This window comes from Pantherophis guttatus, chromosome 17, assembly GCF_059756535.1.
Source record: "Pantherophis guttatus breed Tessera chromosome 17, ASM5975653v1, whole genome shotgun sequence".
NCBI classification, from domain to species: Eukaryota; Metazoa; Chordata; class Lepidosauria; order Squamata; family Colubridae; genus Pantherophis; species Pantherophis guttatus.
Window position 1 is genome coordinate 13,585,001 of NC_142079.1, and position 25,376 is coordinate 13,610,376.

Consider the following 25,376-nt stretch of genomic DNA (forward strand, 5'->3'; position numbering starts at 1 on the left):
CCGCAACCTCCCTTCCCCTGCTCCTGGCATGCGATGACCCGGTGGGCCCGTTTTTCTCTCTCCCTCGGTTCCAGAGCCTTTCTAGGAGTCTGGGGAGGGTGAAAACAGCCTTCCCCATCCCCTGGGAGGCCCTCTGGAGGCTGAAAATGGCCCGTTGGCCAACTTCCGGTCCCAGTTTCCCAACTGGAAGTTGGTAAATGGGCCATTTTCAGCTCTGGAGGGCCTTCGGGGGGAGGGGGGGAAGGCCGTTTTTGCCCTCCCCAGATTCCTAGAAAGGCTCTGGAGCCTGGGGAGAGAGAAAAACGGGCCTTCCCCATCACCCCGAGGCCCTCTTGGAGGCAGAATACAGCCTGTTTCCCTACTTCTGGTGGGCCCAGAAGGCCGGAGCTGAGTTCATGTGCCCAACGATATGGCTACGTGTGCCATCTGTGGCACGCGTGCCATAGGTTCGCCATCACGGCCCTGTACAATTTGAGACTGGTTGTGTCCAGTCTGGAACATAGAATACAGGTAAGTCTTCAATTTACGACCATAACTGAGCCCAAAATTTAGGTTGCCAGGCGAAAAATTTGCTAAGAGTGAGTTTAGCCCCGTTTTACGACTTTTGCTCGCCACATTCGTTAAGCGGATCGCTGAGGCTGTTCGATTAGTCACATGGTTGTTGAGTGAATCTGGCTCCCCCATGGACTTTAGTCAGAAGGTCACAAAAGGGGATCACGTGACCCTGGGATACTGCGACCGTCATAAATGTGAGTCCGTTGTCAAAGCATCCGAATGTAAGTCAGGTGAGCCAAAGGGATGCTGTGATGATCGTTAAGTGTGAAAAACGGTCGTAAATCATTTGTTTCAGTGCCGTTGTAACTTCCAACGGTCACTAAATGAATTGCTGTAAGTAGAGGACTACCTGGAATAGGATTGGAAAGGACCTTGGTGGTCTTCTATTCCAACACCCTGCTCAAGGAAGAAGACCTTATATCATCTCGGACAAATGGCTGTCTAGTCTCTTCTTAAAAACCTCCAGTGATGGAGCTTCAACTTCAACTACAACTTCTAGTGGCAAGTTGTTCCACTGGTTCATTGTCCTCATTGTTAGGAAGTTTCTCCTTAATTCCAAGTTGCTTCTCTCTTTGATTAATTTCCATCCATCATTTCTTGTCCTGCCCTCTGGTGCTTTGGAGAATAATTTGACCCCCCTCTTCTTTGGGGCAGCCCCTCAAATATTGGAATACAGCTGTCATGTCACCCTTAGTCCTTCTATATAAATAAATAACCCTGTTTCCCAACCTGGAAGGGCTGACAGAAATCAAACCCCACTTACCAATGTTATAGATCTCCGAACTGCCAAACCTCACTCCGCTCGGATTCAGCGTGCCGTCGCTGGAAAAAGAGATCAGCAGAAAAGAATCGTTAAGGTATCTCAAAGCGGCAACATGAGATGCCATCCCTCTTGCTTTGCCAAGATGCCCATCAAGTTAAATTATATGAATATTCAAGACTATATCAAAAAGACAACAGATAGATTAGATAGATAGATATAGATAGATAGCTATAGGATATGAATATACGACTATAACAGAAAGACTAGATACATGATAGAGATAGAGATAGATGATAGATGATTGATATAGATGATAGATACAGTAGATGATTGATATAGATGATAGAGATAGATAGATAGATAGATAGATAGATAGATAGATAGATAGATAGATAGATAGATAGACAGATGAGATAGATAGATAGACGATGATAATGTTAGATAGACAGATGAGATAGATAGATGATAGATGAGATAGATAGATTTAAATGATAGATAGATGATAGATTGATATAGTAGATAGATGGATGATGATAGACAGATGATAGACAATGATAGATAGACGATGTTAGATAGATGAGATAGATAGATTTAGATGATAGATGATAGATTGATATAGATGATAGATAGATAGATAGATGAGGATAGATAGATGATAGACAGATGAGATAGATAGACAATGATAGATAATGTTAGATAGACAGATGAGATAGACAGATGAGATATATAGATAGATGATAGATAGATAGATAGATAGATAGATAGATAGATAGATAGATAGATAGATAGATAGATATAAAAGATTATATAGACAAACAGAGACATATATAGACATAGGATATGAATATACAAGACTATCAAAAAAACTATCAAGAGCCTTGGTGGCGCAGCGGACTAAACTGCTGTTAAAGTAGCACTTAGCTACCAGTTGTCTGGAATTACTGCGAGTTCAATTCTCACCGGGCTCAAGGTTGACTCAGCCTTCCATCCTTCCAAGGTAGGTAAAATGAGGACCCGGATTGTGGGGGCAATAAGCTGACTTTGTATAAAAAAGAACACTGCTTGGGGGGGGGGGGGCGAAAGCCCTGCTAAGCAGGTATATACGAAAGTATGAAGGCTATTGCTTAACGCATTGTAAGCCGCCCTGAGTCTCCGGAAAAGAGCGGCATATAAATCGAACTAATAAATAAATAAATAAAACTATGATAGACAGACAGACAGACCCACCCACCCACCCAGTTTCCATGAATATCTTCATTTGGATTACCGGGTTTTCAAGGAAATCAAAACTATGTGCTACAGCTTAACCTCCTCCCCTCTTCCAGCTCATCGGGTTAAATGTGCCCCCACCCCAAGCCCCTAATCCTTACGGAAGGATTTCTTTGAAATGTCTTTGGAATATCAGTAGCTCGGGTTGGTAGTTACGTTGTTGCTCTGAGCTCCGAGCTTTGGCGATTTTGTTGCAAACGTGTCGTCCCCATTCGAGGAGACATCGTCCGTGCGCTCATCTGTCAGAACACAGGTCTTTACATACTTTTCCATGAGATGCAAATTAGTCTGAATGTTGTTTGTTTGGGTTATTTCTGAATCATGGTCTGATTTCGGAAGGAAGGAAGGAAAGAAGGAAGGAAGGAAGGAAAGGTCAACCTTGAGCCTGGTGAGATTCGAGCTGCCAAATTGCAGGCAGCCGGCAGTCAGCAGAAGTAGCCTGCAGTACTGCACTCTAACCACTGCGCCACCGTGGCACAATGTGTGAAAAACGGTAATGTCACTTTTTTCCAGTGCTGTTGTAACTTCGAACGGTCGCTAAACGAACTGTTCTAAGTCAAGGACTACCTGCACGGGTTTCCATCAGAAGCAAGCTCCTACTTTGGAGAGGGCTTTTAGCAGCTTTCTCTAGTTATTTCAGATATTTAGCAGCCTTCTTCTAGACATTCTCTAGTTATTCCAAGATTCATTCCAAAAATGGAAAACAGATCAAAGAAAGAGAAGGATCTATAGATCTCCTCCGGCCACGCTATCCCGAATTGCAATTCAGACTTTCTTTTTTTCCCCAACCCCAAATTGCCAAGAATTAAACCTGGAACTTTCTGTGGGCAGAGAAGGACTCCTGTCTCCACTCTACGGTGGATCCCTGGTCCTTTTCATCCTTCCTTCCACCCATCGTCAGCCAATCGGGATCCAAACAGATGTTTTTCCCAATGGGTCACTTCTTAGTGACAAGCTCACCTGCGGCCTAACATGATGATCCCGCCTGTCTGGGGGTTAATTTTGCAGTAGTCTCCGTGGGCCCAAACACCTGTCCAGGAAAAAAAACCCACAAAGTGGTTAATCAAATTCCCACAAAAACATAATGTTTTTTAAAACTGCTACCACGTCGCCATCTTGCAGCCTTTTGAAGAGTTGCATACTTGGGTTGTGGATTGTCTAGTTTGATGAAAAGAAGGACTAGGGGAGACAGGATAGCAGTGTTCCCATATCTCAGGGGCTGCCACAAAGAAGAGGGAGTCAAGCTATTCTCCAAAGCCCCTGAAGGCAGGACAAGAAGCAATGGGTGGAAACTCATCAAGGAGAGAAGCAACTTAGAACTAAGGAGGAATTTCCTGACAGTGAGAACGAACAACCTGCCTGCAGAAGTTATGAATGCTCCAACACTGGAAGTTTTTAAGAAGAGGTTGGATGACCATTTGTCTGAAGTGGTGTAGGGTTCCCTGCCTAAGCAGGGGGGTGGACTAGAAGACCTCCAAGGTCCCTTCCAACTATTCTATTCTATTCTATTCTATTCTATTCTATTCTATTCTATTCTATTCTATTCTATTCTATTCTATTCTATTCTATTCTATTCTATTCTATTCTATTCTATTCCATTCCATTCCATTCCATTCCATTCCATTCCATTCCATTCTATTCTATTCTATTCTATTCCATTCCTATTCTCTATTCTCTATTCTCTATTCTCTATTATTCTCTAGTCTAGTCTAGTCCAGAGGTCAGCAATCTGTGGCTCTGGAGCCACATGTGGCTCTTTCATCCCTCTGCTGTGGCTCCCTGTCGCTCAAAATACGCGTCACAACCGCCAATGTGCAACACCCGTTGACACGCGATTTATTGAGCTTTTCAATCCCTGGTAGGCCAACCATGAATAAAATCCAAGAAAAGAAAAGTTTCAGAAGAAAACAGAACGTTTAATTCAACTACCTATGCTAGTTTTGTAGCCGCTCGAGAAATAGTCAGGCACGGGAAGAGTTTTTGTGGCTCCCGGTGTTTTCTTTTCTGTGGGAAACGGGTCCAAATGGCTCTTTGAGTGTTTATGGTTGCAGACCCCTGGCCTAGTCTATTCTTCCAGAAGTTGTGGGTGCTCCAACATTGGAAGTTTTTAAGAAGAGGCTGGACAATCATTTGGATTAGAACAGGGGTCTCCAACCTTGGCAACTTTAAGCCTTGTGGACTTCAACTCCCAGAATCCCTCAGCCAGCAAAGCTCCAAAGTTGAAGTCCACAAGCCTTAAAAGTTGCCACGGTTGGAGATGCCTGGCCTCGAAGACCTCCAAGGCCTCCTCTTAGTGACCTCCTCTCCTGACCTCTATTCTAGGTCAGCAGAGACTTAAAGAGGAGAGTTGTGTTGACGATGTCGTCAGAAAAATCTGGGCCTCCCCTCCACACGAGCCCCCCACTCTTGCCTCTCAGAGGTTTGCAAACAGAGGTGTGACAACATCGTAGCTTGGGGTTGTGCGTGCCAGACGAGACTAAAGAGGAGAGTTGTGATATCTGACGGGCGACACCAGGGCAGCCTCGGAAGCTGTCAGTCTCTCTCTTTTTTGCATTGTGAAATTTTACTTTCTGTGCCCGTCAATAATTTGTCAAATCTGTTTGATCCCGTCTCTATACCAAATTCCTCCTTATCTTTTTGATACCTAGATTTGATCTGTAGATATGGCCACCAGTCAATTATTATTATTATTATTATTATTATTATTATTATTATTATTATTATTATTATTATTATTATTATTACTATTATTATTATTATTACGATTTATATGCCGCCTTTCTCCCTGGAGACTCAAGGCGGCTTACAAAATGACAAATTCCAATACAAATCACAATGAAATAAAATTAAAATCAACAACCCTATTAAAAACAGTTTAAAATTATAACAGTGTACCCCCAAATGGATCAGTTGAGTTGACAATGTAGATGCCCTGTTCTTTGAGTGATTCATTTGTTTTTGAGGTTTCCGCAACTACCTAAAATATCCTTGTACCTGTACATTTTATCTATTGCTAGGGCATTGGGATATATCATGGCCTCCATTACTGAAAGCCAGTTTGGAATCTTCTTGTGTTGTTTTAGCCCAATTTCCTTCCACGTTTGTAATAGTGTATCCCGTAGCCTGTGTCTGTGGAAGTATGATTTTCTCCCCTTTTCCTTGTCCCATAAATACACGTGCCAGCCTCTCTAAGTCGTGCCCTTCTAGCATCAAAATTCTTTTATTTTCTAAAGTAATCCATTCCTTTATCCGGACTAAATTGGCCGCTTTATGGTAGTGTTGTGGCTCCGTTGCCTGAGCCTGGGCTATCGACAGATGCAGACTCTGAGAATGAGGGAGAGGAGTTGGCAAGGCCTCCCTCTCCAGGACCCTCCTCTCTGGCAATGCCTCCGGAGGACACCGAAGGCCAAGAGATACGTCCAGAGCCAAGCACGTCCCCGCAGCCACAGGTGGACAGCGACGGAGATAAGTGCTGGCTGGATCCTCGACAGCGGCGCAGGGAGAAGCGTGCGCAGCAGAGGGGAAGGTGTGCCAGAGATTAGCTGAGTCACTGGACCACACCCCACAGGGTATAAATGTGGGTGTGGTGGCCAGTTCAGTTTGTGACGAGCAAAAACTAGAAATAATCCATGATCTCTGCGTTACTGGACTTCTGCCTGCCTTGTCAGACTGCATTTGGACTAATCCTTGTATTGCTGAAACTTTGCCTGCTTTATCGGAATGCTGGCAGTCTAATCTTTGTTTTGTGTGAGTAAAGTCTGAATTGGCAGCTAGCCACTGGATTGCTGCCAGCTTTATCTTCAAAGACTTTGTCATGTGGCTTATTAACTCCGGGCCGTCTGCGGGGGTGCGTGTGTGGGACAGGGACAGAACAGGTAGATTTCCCATGCTGGGAGTCCAAAGTCTCCCCTGCTTCTATTGTCCTGCAACGTTTTTAGCGAAATTCTGGGTTTTTTCCCTCCCCAAATTTCCTAGTGATTTTGTTCAATTCTACAAAGAATTTATATTTGTGAAATATAACCCGGTTGGAAACCAGCTCGTTTCAGAAGCCGGAAAAGGTGTTTAAAAAAGAGAAAAGAATGACACACAAAACCATTTTCCATCTTTCGCTGGCAGAGTGAAAGGAAATCAGAAAGTCAAATAGAGGCAAGGATCCAGAGGCCGGCCCTATCAGAATGGCAATTCCTTAGGCAAATATTGGTCCGATTCTTGATGGGTGTGTGCAAATATTGGTTTACTGTAAAGGGACTAGGAAGGACGAAAAGCAAACACACACACGTAAGCAAACACAGTCTCCACTTGAAGGTCTGTAGATATTCTCAGTCCTCCAAGTCATGGTTGTCCCAAAGGTCCTTATTTTTTCAGGAGGCAGCTGGACTTTCTTGCTTTTTCTTTTGAAGATGTTTCACTTCTCATCCAAGAAGCTTCTTCCGCTCTGACTTGGATGGTGGGGAAAGGAAGGATTTATACTCCTTGCAGACAGATGGTCATTTGCATTCTTTTAGAGGGGCGTTGAGGCCACTTGAAGGCTTCTCTGTGTCCTCAGGGTCACTTGAGTGGTGCTCCGGGTTCCTGCAGCCTGCAATGATCAGCTGTCTAGAGATGAATCCTTCCATTCCTCACCATCCAAGTCAGAGCGGAAGAAGCTTCTTGGATGAGAAGTGAAAGGTCTTCAAAGAAAAAACAAGGAAGTCCAGTTGCCTCCTGAAGAAGCCCCTTTGGGACACCATGACCTGAATGACTGAGAATCTCTACAGACTTTTAGCTATGCAATTTGGGATGAAGACCCTTGGAATGGTGTGGGAGTAGGAGTGGATTTCCAGAGAGAAAAAAATTGGAGACTACAGGAACCATTTGCACCACTCAGGTGACCCTGAGGACACAGGTAAACCTCCAAGTGGCCTCAACGCCCCTCTCAAAGGATGCAAAGGACCAGCTGTCTGCAAGGAGTATATAAATCCTTCCATTCCTCACCATCCAAGTCAGAGCGGAAGAAGCTTCTTTTGGATGAGAAGCAAAACGTCTTCAAAAGAAAAACAAACAAACAAGGAAATCCAGTTGCCTCCGGAAAAAAATAAGGGCCTTTGGGAGTCTTCAGCTTGAAGGGCACGGCTCGCTCACCACATACCTGAAAATCTGGAAAAATACGCCTTTCGGTATTTGTTGCCGTTTTCATCGTTCCAAAAATGTGTGGGTTGGCAAGGCATAGGTTTGGTGCAAACCAGCTCACCGCTTTCTCCCCAAACAGGCTCCCCTGGTTGAGAAAGAAAGAAAGGGAAAAAAAATCAAATCAAAGGTTTATTTTCCTCCCTCCTGGTTTAAGTCTTGCTTAACTGTTTGCACAGGGCTTAATGGCAGCTCTGCTGATGGGACACCTGATTTCGTTTCTCGGCTGACAATAGCGGAGGTCACTTCCTTGACGTAGATTCCGGCTCCTCATCAATCCAATTTACCAATTTAGGTGACCCAATAGAAAGGGAATATTTGTAGCTCATTGGTTGGAGAACTGTGTGGTCTTTGGTGCTCTCTGAGTTTGGTGGTGGTCTTGCAGATGTTTCATGACCCAACTATGTAACATCATCAGTACTAGAAGGGAATGGAGTTTCTGGAATGGAGAAAAGGTGGAGGAGGAGGAGGAGGTGGAGGAGGAGAACTGTGGGATCCTTGGTACTCTTGAGTTTGGTTGTTAAGTTTCCGAAAGATACTTTAATTAATTCATGAGCCATGAGCCGAACTTCAAAAGAAATACAGTCATTTATTAGGAGCACCATTTCGGCAATATTCGGATGCAGTTAGGACTGATCCCACGTAGATTTACATTCCCCTATGACCCTGTCTCTCCTCTCCTCTCTGGCCATATCATAAATCACATTCTCCAATTAACCACTTTGGCTGGCTGTGAAATCCAACACCCTCCTTCTGATTGCGGTCAGGAAGAATGTATGGAATGCACTTCAGTTAGGGAAATCAATCAGCTCTATCAGTTCTCCCTCCCTCCTGCTCATGGCAACTTGAAAGCTTTGCAAGTTGACAGTGGTTTTCTTGTAGACCTTTCATGACCCAACTATGTAACTGTTGTGACCTAGGCTTACTGAGTCATTAAAATACACAATTAGTCCCAAACAGACCTATTTTATTGTAACAGCTGAGAATTACGTTCATTCCCAGCTGAGTCCCAATTACTTGCAAAACAAGACCTTTGGAAAAAGTCCTTCGGGATAATCACCAACCTTTATCTTCTTTGACACCCTGCCAAAGGCCTTTTATTTGGCAAAGCCCCACGAAGTTCAGATACAAACAAGGGATGCCGACTGGAAACAGAGTTAGCAACGTTGCTTTCCTGCAAAAGGCCCAAGTGCCTTTGTTTCTCTTTTAAGCCTTATGGGAGGGGCCAATCATCTCCTGACCTTACTCCCGAGTCATCCCTTTTGCTTTAGCTGCTCTTGCCTTCTGGCAGCTCTGCGCATGCGTGCACTAGGAACAGGCTCCTCCTGTTCCTCTGCCTCTCTGCTGTCCGACTCTGGGGGTTCCGGAGTCAGCGCATCACTCCCAGATGGCCCAGGCCCCATCTCTGCCTCCGACGCAGAGCCCTCGTCCAGGCCTTCCCCAGATTCCAGGACTGGCCCATGTTCCTCCCCAGCATCCTCACTGTCCGACTCCGTTGCCAGCTCCGCAGGCTGCTGGCGGACCACAACACTAACATCATCAGTGCTAGAAGGGAATGGAGTTTCTGGAATGGAGAAAAGGTGGAGGGAGAGGAGGAGGAGGAGAAGAACTGTGGGATCCTTGGTACTCTGAGTTTGGTGGTTTTCTTGCAGTTTGGTGGTTTCATGACCCAACTATGTAACATCATCAGTGCTAGAAGGGAGAAGGATTTACTGTCTATTTAAAGACAATTGGCTTGTCCTGTTAGTATTGATGGGAGTGTTGTTTTCTTCTTGGTGGTCCTTTGATTAGACTTTTGTTTAGCAAGTTGGTAGTTGCTTGATTGGGCTATTGTATTGGGGTATAAAGCAGAGAGCAAATCCCCACTCCCTTCTAGTACTGATGATGTCACCTATCTGGGTCATGAAACGTCTACAAGAAAATATCCAAGAAGAGAAGAGCTGAAGGCCATCAAACAGGTCCAGCTCCTGTGGGCAAGCCTTCTCCACCCGGATAGGAGAGGACAGGAAAAAATTCCCAATTTGAGTAATGATCCTTAGATGTTCCTAATAATTTGTTCCACTTTCACTGCTCTGATTTGGAAGAAACCATCATAGAGAACCATCTAGGAAGGTGAGGTGGGTCTAACAGGCCTACCTTGCTCATTCCACGCTTCTACCGCCATTGCAAGATTCCGCGCCTGGATCTCGCCTTTGTAAACTGGGATGGTTACATTATGACCCATAAAACAGGACACTATATCGGTGCCTCCTAAAATCAGAGAGAGAGAGAGAGAGAGATAAAATCTTGTCAGGGCAGCTCACCAAAGGGTCAAGGTTCCTATGTTTAAGAAGCAAATCGTGGACAAAACATCTAGAGATGATTCCAGTTTGCCCATAAGTCATAGCTAGCTCTTATACCTTATCAGAGTGTTTACAGCGTGCCTACTATTTTGAGATAATCCAGGAGTAAAATACAGGACAGAGAGGTTTTGTCATTACAAACAGTGGTTTATATACAAGACATCTATATACAGACAGACACATGGTAGGCACATACCAGGCAAGCAAGCAATCTTCAACTCTACACGGAGAGCTACAATGCAGATAGAACACAACAGAGTGATACACAAGGAGAGAGAGAGAGAGAGAGAGACCCTCTAATGGCCTCCCTTATATAGACAGCTTCTTAAAGGGGCAATAACCCTGCTGACTCATCCTCAGTTATCATCTCGGTTTACTGCCTTACAGCGGCTGGTCAGCTTTAAATCATCATTACCCTGACAGTCCTTGTCTCTAGTGGCTTGTCCAGTTGAGATCGTCCAGTTAGAAAGTTTGACACTTAATTAGACTCAAGGTGGATTCAATGCTCACCCAGAACCTCATCATAGCCAATGTGATGCGGTGGATGTTGGATTAAGGGTGGAGACATCCAGATTCTAGTTCATCTTCAAACATAGAAGTTCACGGTGACTTTGGGACACCTCGTCTCTCTCAGCCAAACAGCTAGGGTGGAGAAGGTGGGGAAGGTGCGGTGGTGGGATTCAAATAATTTAACAACCGGTTCTCTGCCCTAATAACCGGCTGGGTGGGCGTGACCATGGTGGGCGTGACCAGGGGGTGTGAGAGGCAGCCCTCGGCCTCCTGTACCCACCTGGGAGCAAAAATGGGCCTAGGAGGGCTCCCTGCAGCCTCCTGGAAGTGAAAATGGGCCACGGGGGGGGGGGCTGCACCCGCCGCCCCATTTTGGGCCTAGACCTCCCTGCACTTACCAAGAGCCAAAATGGGGTGTGTAGGGATTCCTGAAAGGGGCGGGGAGGGAAGGGGCAAGGCCAGGCAGCAATTTAACAAACCGGCTGAATCCCACCACTGGGAAGGGGCTGTCCTGCCTAGGGAGATACCCTGGTTCCCTACAAAGTGACTTTGGGCCAATCACAATCACCCAAACCCTGGAAAGATCTCCAATAACTTGAGTTTCGTGCTGCCCATGAGTTGAAGCACAGATTCAGGGAGTAATGAATTATCTTAGCCACCTAAGCTTGCAAGTGTCAACTAACCATCTTCAGATGTTGCACTGGTCTCTCCAGAGGCCGCTCACTCCTAGCCTGACCTACTTCAGTTTGTGGGTCAAAATTAAGAGGCAGACGAACAGTCTAATCAACCAACCGATGAAAGACAATGGTCGAGCTAAATTTAGGTGAAAACAAAGCAGGCAAGATGGCGTGGCTATGACGATGATCGGTGTCCCTTGTCCTCCTCACTTATATCTGCACGAGTCTCGCACGCAGATTTTCGGTACCTGAAATGGAGCCCAGGAGGACACTGCTCTTGATGTGCTTGTAGACGTACTCATAACTTTGAGGCTTGAGGGGCGACCCGGTGGACAAGATGGTGTGGAGGGTTTGAAGGTTGTGGGTTTCACCTTGAGAAGAAAACACCAAAGACGTAAATCCAGGTCCACCGACCCTCCCTCTATTTCAACAGTATTGTGAAGCTTGGAGAACAGAACACTATCTCTCTTACAACCAGTTGTGGTGGGGCTGATCTGGCCTGATCACAGCTGGGACTTCCAAGTGTTGAAGTCAAAGACTTTTGATGGACTCCCAGATTTAACCAGGCGAAGTAGAACCAACCACCTGTTCTGCTCCAGCTACGGACCCCAAAGAACGCAGCACACACAAAACTTAAATTTACTAAAATAACTTAGTCTTTTCCAAACAAAGGCTGTTAAGAAACTTTCTTAACAGCCTACAAGAAACCAAAGATAAAGTAATTATAATCTTACTAAGGTTGGCAGAAAGCCCAGAAGCAATTTGCAGAGAATCCAGACACAAAGGAGAATGAACTAAAGTTGTTCCTTACAACTTGCTTCAGTTGGCGTTCCTCCTTAAATAGGCTAAGGGAGTGGCCAATTAGCCCCAAGCCTTACTCTCAAGGAGACCTCCTCCTGAGGAGCCACTCCTGCCTTTTGGCAGCTCTGCGCACCCGTGCATCGAGAAGAGGCTCCTCCTCTTCTTCCTCTTCACTTATGGGAGCTTCTGGAGGTTCTGAAGGCCCTGGCTGAATCCCCGCCTCTGGCACCACTTCTTCTCCAGCCTCCTCATTGTCCGACTCGAGTGCCAGCTGCACAGGCTGCTGGCGCAGCACCACTCCAGCCTCCTCGCTGTCAGAATCAGCTACTAGCTGCACAGGCTGTGTACGGGCCACAACACCACCATGGGGGAAAATTCTAAACTCAGGCCAGTAAACTAAAGGAACACGAAATGTTTCTTGCCCAAAGCATTTCAAAAGAAGCTCAGTTGGTGGTGTTTTTACTCAAAATATCCCACCACCTCTTCAAGGGGTCCCAGCAAGTGTTTCAATCAATGACTTACAAGATGGTGGGAATGTAGCCACAACATTCCACCACCTCAAGTCAACCAAGCTTCAAACCATGTCAAAAGCCAGAGCTCATATTTAAGTACATGTCTCAGCATCTTGAGACTTGCTGATTGGTTTTCTATTCATCCTGGCTTGTGATAAGGTAGCAACTCTTTGGGAATATATTACGGGATGGAATGAGAGATTCCATCCACCCCGAGATTCTCAGGAGAGAACTACCGTATTTTTCGGACTATAAGACGTGTCTCCCAAAAGGAGGAGAAAATGTCTGTGCGTCTTATAGACCAAATATTGCCGAAGCCCTGCCCACCCGCCAGCCATTTTTTTGGCCTCCGTACACCCTGTTTTCAGGCCTTTTTCAGGGTTTTGGGGTTTTTGGGGGGGGGCTGTTTTCAGGGCTTTTTTTTGGCCTGTTTTTTCACTTTTTTTTTTTTTTGGCCCTTTTTGGGAAAAACAGGCCAAAAAAGCCTTGAAAACGGGCAAAAAAAAGCCTTGAAAACGGGCCAAATAAAGCCTTGAAAATGGGCCCAAAAGCGCCTTGAAAATGGGCTGAAAAAAGCCCCCAAAACAGGCCGAAAAAAGCCAAAAAAATGGGCCAAAAAGAGCCTTGAAAACAAGCTGAAAAAAGCCCCCCAAAACAGGTTGAAAAAAGCCTCGAAAATGGACCGAAAAAAGCCTTGAAAACAGGCTGAAAAAAGACTGGAAAAGGGCCAGAAAAAGGCTCCAAAAAAAAGGGAGGCCAAAAACTTTTTTGTTGTTTTCCACTTCTAAATTTAGCTGCATCTTATAGTCCGAAAAATTACGGTAGGCTCCAAAATTAAAGGGAAACAAGAAAAGCGTGATCGGGTTCAGCTACTTTGCCCATAACATGGTGGTTACCTCAGTGATTATGGGCCACGTGTGAATTCAGCCAAACCACGGTTGAACAAACCACCGTTTTGTGCGATGCAAAACCCCAACAGATGCCTTAATACTTACACGGCTTCAGGTTCTTCTCTTCCAGCACTGCCAGCCACTTGGCCCCTGTCCCAAGGATGGTAATTCTGTAGCCAGAGAAGAACAATCCTTGTTTATGGTTGATAACCTCAGATGTGAGTTTCTTCAAGGAATTCTCGGGAAATTAATTTCTACTGCCAAGTGAAGGATTTGCAGAGGGGAACATTTTCATGGAATATTAAGAAGTTCGAAAAACCTGTTTTCTCCCATCAAGGTGTCCCACCACTTCAGATGGTCCTCCCACTTTTCCAAACCTCTACAAGCTACACAGAGAATTCCTCTTGACCACAAAAAGTGGCTTCTTATATGGGGGAACGGGCCCTGGATCTAAAGCAGGAAACGTGACCCCCACGTAGAAAAACTTGGGTCAATGTGCAACAAATCAAGGAAGGTTCAAATCCCTCAAAAAGGAAGTCTGATTCTGCTTCTCAAAGCTACTACTCAAAACTGAGAATCCAGCTGAGCAACAGATCTTCTCCTAGATCAGGGGTGGGCAACTGTGGCCCTTTTACAACCTGTGGACTTCAACTCCCAGAATTCCTGAGACATTCTGGGAGTTGAAGTCCACAAGTTGTAAAAGGGCCTCAGTTGCCCACCCCTGCCCTAGATCTTATCTAGGACCGTGATGGTGAATTTATGGCATACGTGCCGGAAGTAGCATGCAGAGCCATCTCTCTGGGCATGCCAGCCGTTGCCCGTCGCTCTTCCAGGTTCCAGCACGCACATGTACGCCAGGCAGCTGAACTTCACGCACGTGGGAGTGCCGGAAACTGGAAGAGCAGCTCCGCAGCGTGTGCTGGTTTCTGGTGTACACATGTGTGCTGGCTAGCTTCGCACGCACCGGAAACTGGGAGCTCCTCTTCCGGTTTCCGGCGCTCCCACGCATGTGGGCCAGAGAGCTGCTTTTCTGGTTTCTGGAGTTCCCGCGCATACATGACAGGGAGCTGCTCTTCTGGTTTCCGGTATTCCCGTGCATGCGTGCCAGGGAGCTGCTCTTCTGGTTTCTGGTGCTCCCGTGCATGTGCACCAGGGAGCTGCACTTCCAGTTTCCGGTGCTCCCGCGCATGTGCACCACGCAGCCACTCTTCCAGTTTCTGGTGCTCCCATGAGCACGCGCACGTGCGCACTCCCATTTCGGCACTCGATGCCAAAAAGCTTCACCAACACTGATCTAGGAGGACTTCCTTGTCTTCTTCTGAAGCCTCATCAACCTCATTTATCAATACCCTGAGAGGCCAAACCCTCTGAAAACACACCAGGGTCCCTCTGAAGACACTTAGCCAAGTCTAAGTGATGGTTTACATACCCTAATCGATCCACCAAGTCCCACAAGACGTTGGGAGAAGGAACCAGGGGGGAGCCGTCGTACAGGACCACCGAGGCCCCCACCGCGAGAGCAGACACCAGCCAGTTCCACATCATCCAACCGGTCTAGGGTGAAAAGAGGACAATTAACTTACGCCGAGCAGTTTCTCAGAAGGTCGTAAAAGGGAATGACATGACCCCGGGACACCTCAAACGACGTAAGTACAAGCCGGTTGCCAAGCGTCCCAATGTAGATTAGGTAGAAAAAGCTGTTGCTTTTCCGTCTGTTTTTAGACCTGCGAAGACGTGTTTTTTGCACATCTCTGAGACACCCCACGCAAAGCGAGGCGCCGTCAGCCAAGCGCAACCTACGGCTCAGGCGCTAAGCGTGATGTAATTTCCCAAGTCTCTTGCAAAACAGTATCCACCCCCCCGTCCCGCCCCCAGGCAGAAGAACCAGCCGCCTGAATATTCCAGAAATATCCTCTAGAGCAGGGGAGTCAAACTCGATTTCATTGAGGGCTGCATCAGGGTTGTGTTTGACCTCGGGGGGGGGGGGGGACAGGGGGGGCGTGGCCAGCTCGACTTCACTCGTGTCGGAGGCGCCTGTGGTGGCCCGAGCACTCTGCCAGCGAAAATGGGCTTCTGAGTTCTGCTTTCGGCTGCCACGGCCTCCTGCATCCCTGTGTCAGCGAAAACGGGCTTCTGAGTTCTGTTTTTGGCTGCCACGGCCTCCTGCATCCCTGTGCCAGCGAAAACGGGTGCCCGAGCTCCGTTTTCAGCTGCCACCGCCTCCTGCATCCCTCTGCCAGCGAAAACGGGCTTCCGAGTTCTGTTTTCGGTTGCCACGGCCTCCTGCATCCCTGTGCCAGCGAAAATGGGCTTCCGAGTTCTGTTTTCGGTTGCCACGGCCTCCTGCATCCCTGTGCCAGCGAAAATGGGCTTCCGAGTTCTGTTTTCGGCTGCCACGGCCTCCTGCATCCCTGTGTCAGCAAAAACGGGCGCCCGAGCTCCGTTTTCAGCTGCCACCGCCTCCTGCATCCCTCTGCCAGCGAAAACAGGTGCTTGAGCTCCGTTTTCGGCTGCCACAGCCTCCTGCGACCCTCTGCCAGTGAAAATGGAGCTTGGGAGGACTGAGCTCCATTTTCACTGGCAGAGGCACTGCGAGCCAGTCCTGTGCTGTTTCCAGGGTGGCCCCGTGGGCCAGATCTAAGCACCCCGTGAGCCGGATCCAGCCCCCGGGTCTTGAGTTTGACGCCCTTGCTCTAGAGAACTTCCACACTATTATCTATACAGGCAGATGAGCTGAGAATCTTAGGGGTTAAAATGTGCTCCAAAAAACTTGGATCGGCTTATGGACGAGGGGGAGACAGTCATTCCCGGTAATCCTTGATTTACAACTGCAATTAAGCCCCAAATTTTTGTCGCTAAGCAACCGTTTGCTAAGTTAGTTTTGTCGCATTTTATGCCCTTCCTTGCCCCCGTTGTTAAATGAACCGTTGCAGTTGTTAGTCACACGGTTGTTGAGTGAATCGGGCTTCCGCACTGACTTCGCTGGTCAGAAGGTCGCAAAAAAGGATCGTGTGACTCCAGGACACTGCAACCGTCCTAAGTACATGCCAGTTGCCAAGCATTCTGAATTCTGATCACATGACCGCGGGGATGCAGCAAGTGTAAAAATGGTCATAAGTCCCTTTTTTCATTGTGTTGTAGCTTTGAGTGGTCACTAAATGAACAGTTCTTAAGTCAAGGACTACCTGCGCTTTTTTTAAAGTATCCACATTACTGTCTTCAACTTACGACCAGTTCATTTAGTGACTGTTTGAAATGACAAGCGCGCTGAAAAAAGGGATTTGCGACCCATCCTCGCACTTACGACAATTAAAAGTGTCCCTGCAGTCACAGGTTCAAAAAATTCAGGCATCTGGAAACTGTTCACATACTTACGACCGTCGCAGCATCCAGAGGGCACATGGTGGCCATTTGGACTACCAACAAAGTCAAGAGGAGAAACAGGATTTGCTTAACAACGGCATGGTTCACCTTAGTGACTGCGGTGATTCATTTAAGGACCGTGGCAAAAAACAAAAATCATACAATTCGGCATGGCTCACAATGAACACACTGCTTAGTGTCAGACAATCCAGTCCCAATTGTGGTCCTAAGTGCTTTACAAAACCCTAGTAAGACCTCACCTGGAATACTGCAACCAATTTTGGTCACCAAAAAGATGTTGAGACTTTGGAAAAAGTTGAGAGAAGAGCAACTAAGATGATCAAAGGCCTGGAGACTAAAACATATGAAGAACGGCTGCAGGATTTGGGTTTGGCTAGTGTAGAGAAAAGAAGAATTATGGGGGTAAAGGTAAAGGTTCCCCTCGCACGTATGTTCTAGTTGTTCCTGACTCTAGAGGGCGCTGCTCATCTCCACTTCAAAACCGAAGAGCCAGTGCTGTCCGAATACATCTCCGTGGTCATGTGGCTGGCATGACTCAATGCCAAAGGCGCACGGAACGCTGTTCCCTTCCCACCAAAGGTGGTCCCTATTTTTCTACTTGCATTTTTTTAATGTGCTTTCGAACTGCTAGGTTGGCAGAAGCTGGGACAAGTCACGGGAGCTCACCCCGTTACGCGGCACTCGGGATTCGAACCGCTGAACTGCCAACCTTTCGACACTGTCAAGCTCAGTGTCTTAGTCACTGAGCCACTGCATCCTAATTAGGGGTGACATGATAGAAGTATTCCAGTATTTGAGGGGCTGCCACAGGGAGGAGGGGGACAAATTATCCTCCAAAACACCAGAACGCAGGACAAGAAACAATGCATGGAAACTGATCAAAGAGAGAAGCAACCTGGAATTAAGGAGAAACTTCCTAATAGGGAGGACAATTAGCCAGGGGAACAGCTGGCCTCCAGAAGTTGTAGGTGCTTTATCACTGGAGGTTTTTAAGAAGAGATTAAAAAGTCACCTGTCTGAAATGGTATAGGGCAGGGATGGCTAACCTTTTTGCCATCGCGTGCCAGGAAGGTGGGGGGGGTAGGTTCACACACGTGCCCACACCCATAATTCTATGCACCCCGCCTCTCTAGGAGTCTCTGGAGGCTGGGGACAGCAAAAAACATCACTTCCTGTCCAACTGGAAGTTGGGAAATGGGCCATTTTGGGCCTCTGGAGAGCCTCTGAGTGGGGGCGGGAAGGCTGTTTTCGCCCTCCCCAGACGCATAGAGAGGATCTGGAGCAAGGTGAGAAAGAAAAATGGGCCTTCCCCCCCATCCCAGGCCCTCCAGAGGCAGGAAACAGTCTGTTTCCCTACTTCTGGTGGGCCCAGAAGGCCCGAAAATCAGCTGGCTGGCACGTGCATGCGCACCAGAGCTGAGCTGGTGTGCCCACTGATATGGCTATGCGTGCCACCTGTGGCACACGTGCTATAGATTCGCCATCACGGGTATAGGGCCATGATGGTGAACCTATGACACGTGGTGCCCAAAGTGGCACATGAAGCCATGTCGCCCGGCACACGCAGCCTTGCCTGTTGTCTTCCAGGTTTCTGGCGCACATGCGTACATGACAATCAGCTGTCCTTCGTGCATGTGACAATGCCGAAAATCGGTGTGCACATGCACTAGAACCCAGAAGTTCGGCTTTCCCAGAGCGCGGCCCCAACGAGCGCGTGCGCGCAACGTTTCCGCGTGACTTTTTTGGCACTCGGTGCCTAAAAGGTTCGCCATCGCTGGTATAGGGTCTCCTGTTTGAGCAGGGGGCTGGACTAGAAGACCTCCAAAGTCCCTTCCAGCTCTATTCTATTGCATTGCATATTCATCCGTCCTTTTAAAACCATCCACGGATAAACAAACTCTGCAAATTTTAAACCCCCAAAATACCATGAAGCTTCTGCCACCTGCAGTTAAGCCAACTGGGGAAAATAAAAACACGGCAAACATTTCAAAAGAGTGGGCTTATCCGCAGAGGGGCTTATCCGCAAGTATACGGAGTAATTGATTTTAATCTGCGTTAATCTTGGGCTAATCTAATCTGGTCTCCTTGGAGGATGAGGAAGGATTCTCTGGAAGTGCGCAGACAGCGCGTGCGGGAGTCTCCAAAGGACGCCCCGTTTGAAGACTCTCCACAATTTAATGTTTGTTTTCATGGAAAGAAAATGTCAACGTAACAACAACTACAGAGGATGCAAAAGAGGCAATCAACCAGCCCCAAAAAGAGAACAAAAAGACTCAGTATCCAGGTCAGCAGAGATTAACTTCAGACCAACAATCAAGTAAACAATACCCCAATCAAGAAGACGACAGCAAACAGCCCAACCAAAGAATCTCTAAGATCATCCCCACCAACACTGATGGAGGCAAGCCACCAGAATATAAACTGACAGCAAACAGCACTCCTTACTAGCACTGATAATGTTACCTAGTTGGGTCATGAAACGCCTGCAAGAAAACAAGAAAGCTCAGGGAGCATCATGGACCTTAATAGTCCCTTCTTCTCCATCACTCCACAAACCCCCTGATGAAACGTCTGCAAGAAAACCACCAAGCTCAGAGAGCACCAAGGACCCCATAGTCGTCCTCCTCCTCCTCTCAACAAAACCCATAACTTGTAGCGCTGATGATGTTACCTAGTTGGGTCATGAAACGTTTGCAGGAAAACAAGCAAGCTCAGGGAGCACCAAGGATCCTACGGTCTTCCTTCTCCTCTTTACCTCCTCCGTCGTTACACAAACCCCTTTCCCTTCTAGCACTGATGATGTTACCTAGTTGGGTCATGAAACGTCTCCAAGAAAATAAGGAAGCTCAGAGAGCACCAAGGACCCCTCATGTCAACCCTGAGCTACAAATATTCTCCTTTAATTAAAGAAAAAGTCACTTGCCGTGGTGTAGTATATGATGACGTCATTACTGCTCATGTTCCCATGAAGGATATGTTCTTTCAGGTGCTGAATCAAAGTTCCCTGCAGGGACAAATAAAATAAAAAGAAAAAAAGAAATAAGAGAGGAAAAGAGCTTCAATTGCATTAGAAAGCTAAAATGAAAATTTAGTCTCTTTTACATTTTAATTAGCAAAAGTTTTATTTATTTATTTATTAAATTTTTATACCGCCCCCTCTCCCGAAGGACTCGGGGCGGTGAACAGCCAGAATTAAAAACACACAATACAAATATTAAAATACATTAAAACGAAATTAAATTATCTTTGGCTTCTCCAATTTAAAACCACTTACCCATAAAATTCCCCAATTAAAAGATTTTTAACCCAGCCCGGCTTGCTGAAATAAAAAAGTCTTCAGAGCCCGGCGAAAGGTCCGGAGGTCCGGGATCAGTCGTATCCCTGGGGGTAGCTCATTCCAGAGGGCGGGTGCCCCCACAGAGAAGGCTCTTCCCCGGAGGGTCGCCAGCCTACATTGCCTGACAGACGGCACCCTGAGGAGGCCCTCTCTGTGGGAGCGTGTTGGCCAGTGGGAGGTTATCGGAGGCAGAAGGTGGTCTCGTAAATAACCGGGCCCTAAGCCATGGAGCACTTTGAAGATGAGAACCAACACCAACATTTGAGCCAAGCACTTAAATAAGTAATCATTTGCACGCCCAATATGATGATGTATAATGAGCCTTGGTGGCGCAGCAGACTAAAGCACTATTAAGTAACACCAGCTGCCTGCAATTACTGCAAGTTCAAATCTCACCAGGCTCAAGGTTGACTCAGCCTTCCATCCTTCCAAGGTAGGTAAAATGAGGACCCGGATTGTGGGGGCAATAAGCTGACTTTGTATAAAAAAGAACACCACTTGGGGGGGGCCAAAAGCCCTACTAAGCAGGTATATACAAAAGTATGAAGTCCATTGCTTAACGCATTGTAAGCTGCCCTGAGTCTCCGGAGAAGGGGTGGCATATAAATTGAATGAATGAATGAATGAATGAATGAATGAATGAATGAATGAATGAATGAATGAATGAATGAATGAATAAATAAATAAATAAATAAATAAATAAATATTTCACAGTGATTCTGGAGCATTAAGCTTTCTCACAGTCCAGCCGAGGTGCACGGGAAAAAATCCTGCAACGGCCACACAAAATGGATCACGTACAAATGTGGATAGAGAAATCAAATGGATCCATTTCAGGTTGCAATCCAGGGCAAACCACTTCTTTTATTTATTTGTATCCCCCCCACCCACTTCATTATTTTTAGAAATAATTCGAGGCAGCGAATACATCCCATATTCTAACTGCCTCCTCCTATTTTCCCCACAAAATCCACCCCTCTGGCCAGATAGCTTTCGTTGCTAAGGCGGAACTAGAACTCACCGTCTCCTGGTGATTGGCCCAAAGCCACCCAACTGGCTTTCATGGCTGAAGCAGGACTAGAACTCAGAGTTCCCTGGTGATTGGCCCAAAGTCACCCAGCTGGCTGAGGCAAGACTAGAATTTCCTGTCACCAGCACCCAGCTGCTTTATTACATGCCTAAGGTGGCACTAGAATTCACCCTCTCCTGGTGATTGGCCCCAAGTCACCCAATTGACTTTCGTTGCTAAGGCAGAACTAGAACTCACTGTCTCTTGGCGATTGGCCCAAAGCCACCCAACTTGCTTTCATGGACTAGAACTCAGTCGCCTAGTGATTGGCCCAAAGCCACCCAACTGGCTTTCATGACTTAGGCAGGACTAGAATTTACTATCTCTTGGTGATTGGCCCAAAGCCACCCAACTGACTTTCGTTGCTAAGGGAGAACTAGAACTCACCGTCTCCTGGTGATTGGCCCCAAGTCACCCAATTGACTTTCGTTGCTAAGGCAGAACTAGAACTCACTGTCTCTTGGCGATTGGCCCAAAGCCACCCAACTTGCTTTCATGGACTAGAACTCAGTCGCCTAGTGATTGGCCCAAAGCCACCCAACTGGCTTTCATGACTTAGGCAGGACTAGAATTTACTATCTCTTGGTGATTGGCCCAAAGCCACCCAACTGACTTTCGTTGCTAAGGGAGAACTAGAACTCACCGTCTCCTGGTGATTGGCCCAAAGTCACCCAGCTGCTTTACTACATGCCTAAGGTGGCGCTAGAACTCACCCTCTCCTGATGATTGGCCCAAAGTCCCCCAGTTGGCTTCCATTCCTAAGGCAGGATTAGAACTCACCATTTGAGTCTTCGGAGAGGGGCAGCATATAAATTTAATTAATTAAATTAAATTAAATTTCCCTAACTAACATCTTTTAAAATATAATTTGCAACGTGATAAACAATTATTTGAATTTCTTAAATCTTACAAAAGTGACCACTCCTCTCTGTATTTCTCCCATACTCCTAATATCCGTGCATTCCATCATCATCATCATAATCTTCATTTAACGACCACATAATCCCTTGCGGGGTGGAGTCTGGGCAGCTGAATGGAGTTAGCAGAGTGTTTGAATGGCCAGATGCCCTTCCTATCGCCAATGTGGAGTTTTGTTCAGCAGATATATTCTCATCGGTGCCCAGAGAGAGAAATATCTGCCTCTACCTAGGATCGAACTCACAGCCTCCAGATTGTGAGGCGAGACCTCCACCTCTAGGCCACCGTGCCACTCCAAATATCCGTGCGTTCCGTGCCGTACGCGAAATAAATAAACAAGGGACACTCACCCCTGCAGAGTGCACCATGCATTTCGGGGCGCCCGTCGTGCCCGAAGAGTACATGATAAAAAGTGGGTGGCTGAAAGGGAGCTGCTCGAACTCCAGCTGGGGCGCCTGGTCTCCCTTGCCCGTTCCAAGAAAATCTTCTAAAAACACGCTGAGTGGAAAAAGGGAAGAAAAGGGTGAAAATCACAATTCCACATTACCAGTGGTCAAATCCAAATTCTATTACTATGGGTTCTGTAGGCGTGGCTTGGTGGGCATGGAGTGGCTTGGTGGGCGTGGCTTGGTGGGTGTGGCAGGGGAAAGGATACTGCAAAATCTCCATTCCCTCCCCACTCCTGGGAGAAGGATATTGCAAAATCACCATTCCTACCCCACTCTGGGGCCAGCCAAACGTGGAATTTGCCGGTTCTCCGAACTGCTCAAAATTTCCGCTACCGGTTCTCCAGAACCTGTCAGAACCTGCTGGATTTCACCCCTGCATATTACTAAGATTTTTCTATAACCCATTCATTTTATTGATTAGCCCTTGGGCAGTGGTGGGTTGCCCCCAGTTCAGACCGGTTCGCAAGAACCGGTAGTAAAACCGGTGGGAGGCTCCGCCCACTGACCCGGACATCATCAGAAGCTTCTGCGCATGTGCAGAAGAGTGTGCACGGGCACGATGCAAACCAGTAGTAAAAGTTAAGTAGAATCCTGCCCTTGGGCCATATTGAAGTGCAGAGTTCCAGAAACACATCATTTACTAAAAAATTGACAAAAGCAATTTAAAATGGAATTGGATAAAATACAATTTAAAATGAAATGGATAGGTTAACGCTTAAAATTAAGGAAAGGGAAGAAACGGAATACTTTTTAACATGGGACTCGTTTTATCAATGGCTAGCTAGCCAATAAAAACAGAAGTTAGAAATAGGGACATCTAAGGAAAGGACTAATTTTATAAGGAAAGTTTATTAAAATGGATAAGCAAGTACTACGATTATTATGAGATCAGTACCAACGTGATGAATATTATTGTAAATATGATTATTATCCCTCAAAATTATTTGTACACAGACAACACACTATTTATTTAGAAATGGAATTTCTTATATGTAATAAAACTTTTTAAAACTCAAAAAAAAAAAAAAGAAATTGGAATAAAATAGTCTAAAATTAAATTGGAATAAAACACAATAATTTAAGATTTAGATAAAATATGATAAAATTATATTATGCTAAGATTTTTCTATGCAACCATCAGCACGCCAAAGCAGGGTCAACCTTGGGAACTCAAAAGGCCCCCAAATTAATGCAGGAAGTCCTCGACTTACAACCACAATGGAGCCCCAAATTTATGTCGCTAAGTGAGTTTTGTTAAGTGAGTTTTGCCCCATTTTACGACCTTTCTTGCCACTGCTGTTAAGTGAATCCCTGCGGTTGTTAATTTAGTCGCACCGTTGTTAAGTCAATCTGGGTTCCCCATGGACTTTGCACATCGCACGGTCGCAAAAGGGGATCACGTGACCTTGGGACCCAGCCACGGTCATAAATATGAGTCATTTACCGGGCGTTTTGACCACATGATCATGGGGATGCTGCGAAGGTCGTAAGTGTGAGAAACGGTCGTAAGTCACTTTTTTCCAGCACCGTTGTAACGTCGAAAGGTCATTAAACAAAACTGTTGCATGTCGAGGGCTACCTGTACAGGTATTTATTCCTCCACTTACAACCCTGCATTTAGTGACTGTTCAAAGTTACGACGCCACTGAAAAAAAAGTGACTTTCAGACCGGTCCTCATACTTACGACCGTCGCATCTCTGTGGCCATCGGGTCAAAATTTGGGTGCTTGGCAACCAGTACATTTTGCAGTATCCCCAGTATCCCCATGATCTCCATTTGTGACCTTCCCAGCCAGCTTCCGACAAGCAAGGTCATATTCACTTAACAACCTATGATTCACTCAACAACAACGGCAAAAAAATTGGGCACGACTCACTTAACAACCACCTCACTTACCAATGGAGGTGTGGTCGTAAGTCAAGAACAATCTGTACTTTTATGATAAGGTTATATCTTGACTTATGATCACATCTCCATTGGTGAGTAAGGTGGTTGTTAAGTGAGTCGCTCTCAGCCAATTCCCATAATATCCTTAAAGCTTTATACCTGTTTGGGATTCTGGAAATATCTATGGATTCTCTTGAAGATACATAGGGGATGACAACAACTTTTTTCAGATCCGGAAGTCCTAAAAGGAAAAAAAAGGATCAGGAACGCAAAGATGATCAAATAAGAAAAAGCACTTAAGATTTATATACCGCTTCACGGTTCTTTTACAGGTCTCTCTAAGCGGTTTACAGAGTCAGCCTAATGCCCCCAACAATCTGGGTCCTCATTTTAGTGACCAACCTTCCTTAGCATGGAAGGTGAGTCACCCTTGAGCCAGTCAGGATCGAACTGCTGACAGTGGGCAGAGTTAGCCTGCAAGACTGCATATTCTAACCACAGCACACTATGGGAAGGAAGGAAGGAAGGAAGGAAGGAAGGAAGGAAGGAAGGAAGGAAGGAAGGAAGGAAGGAAGGAAGGAAGGAAGGAAGGAAGGAAGATAACACTAGCAATAGCCCGTAGACATTTACAGCCCTCTCTAAGCGGTTTACAGAGTCAGCCTATTGTCCCCAACAATCTGAGTCCTCATTTTAGTGACCTGGGAAGGATGAAAGGCTGAGCCAACATTGAGCCGGTCAGGATCGAACTGCTGACAGTGGGCAGAGTTAGCCCGCAAGGCTGCATATTCTAACCGCAGCACACAATGGACGGGTGGATGGATGAACGCAAGGAAAGAAGGGAGGGAA

The 25,376-nt window shown here is 46.4% G+C and overlaps 1 protein-coding gene across 1 annotated transcript in view; it reads right to left on the reverse strand.

Annotated features, from left to right (window-relative positions):
• The window catches only part of AACS (acetoacetyl-CoA synthetase), a 62,275-nt gene that overhangs the window by 7,448 nt on the left and 29,451 nt on the right, over nt 1-25,376 (reverse strand). The window contains exons 7-16 of the mRNA XM_087880056.1: nt 24,690-24,771; nt 22,544-22,691; nt 19,793-19,873; nt 14,915-15,039; nt 13,591-13,655; nt 11,531-11,653; nt 9,890-10,003; nt 7,716-7,841; nt 3,548-3,617; nt 1,319-1,377 (exon numbers count right to left, since the gene is read on the reverse strand). Coding sequence (XP_087736182.1) covers nt 1,319-1,377; nt 3,548-3,617; nt 7,716-7,841; nt 9,890-10,003; nt 11,531-11,653; nt 13,591-13,655; nt 14,915-15,039; nt 19,793-19,873; nt 22,544-22,691; nt 24,690-24,771 — 993 coding nt within the window. The remainder of the gene's footprint in view (nt 1-1,318; nt 1,378-3,547; nt 3,618-7,715; nt 7,842-9,889; nt 10,004-11,530; nt 11,654-13,590; nt 13,656-14,914; nt 15,040-19,792; nt 19,874-22,543; nt 22,692-24,689; nt 24,772-25,376) is intronic.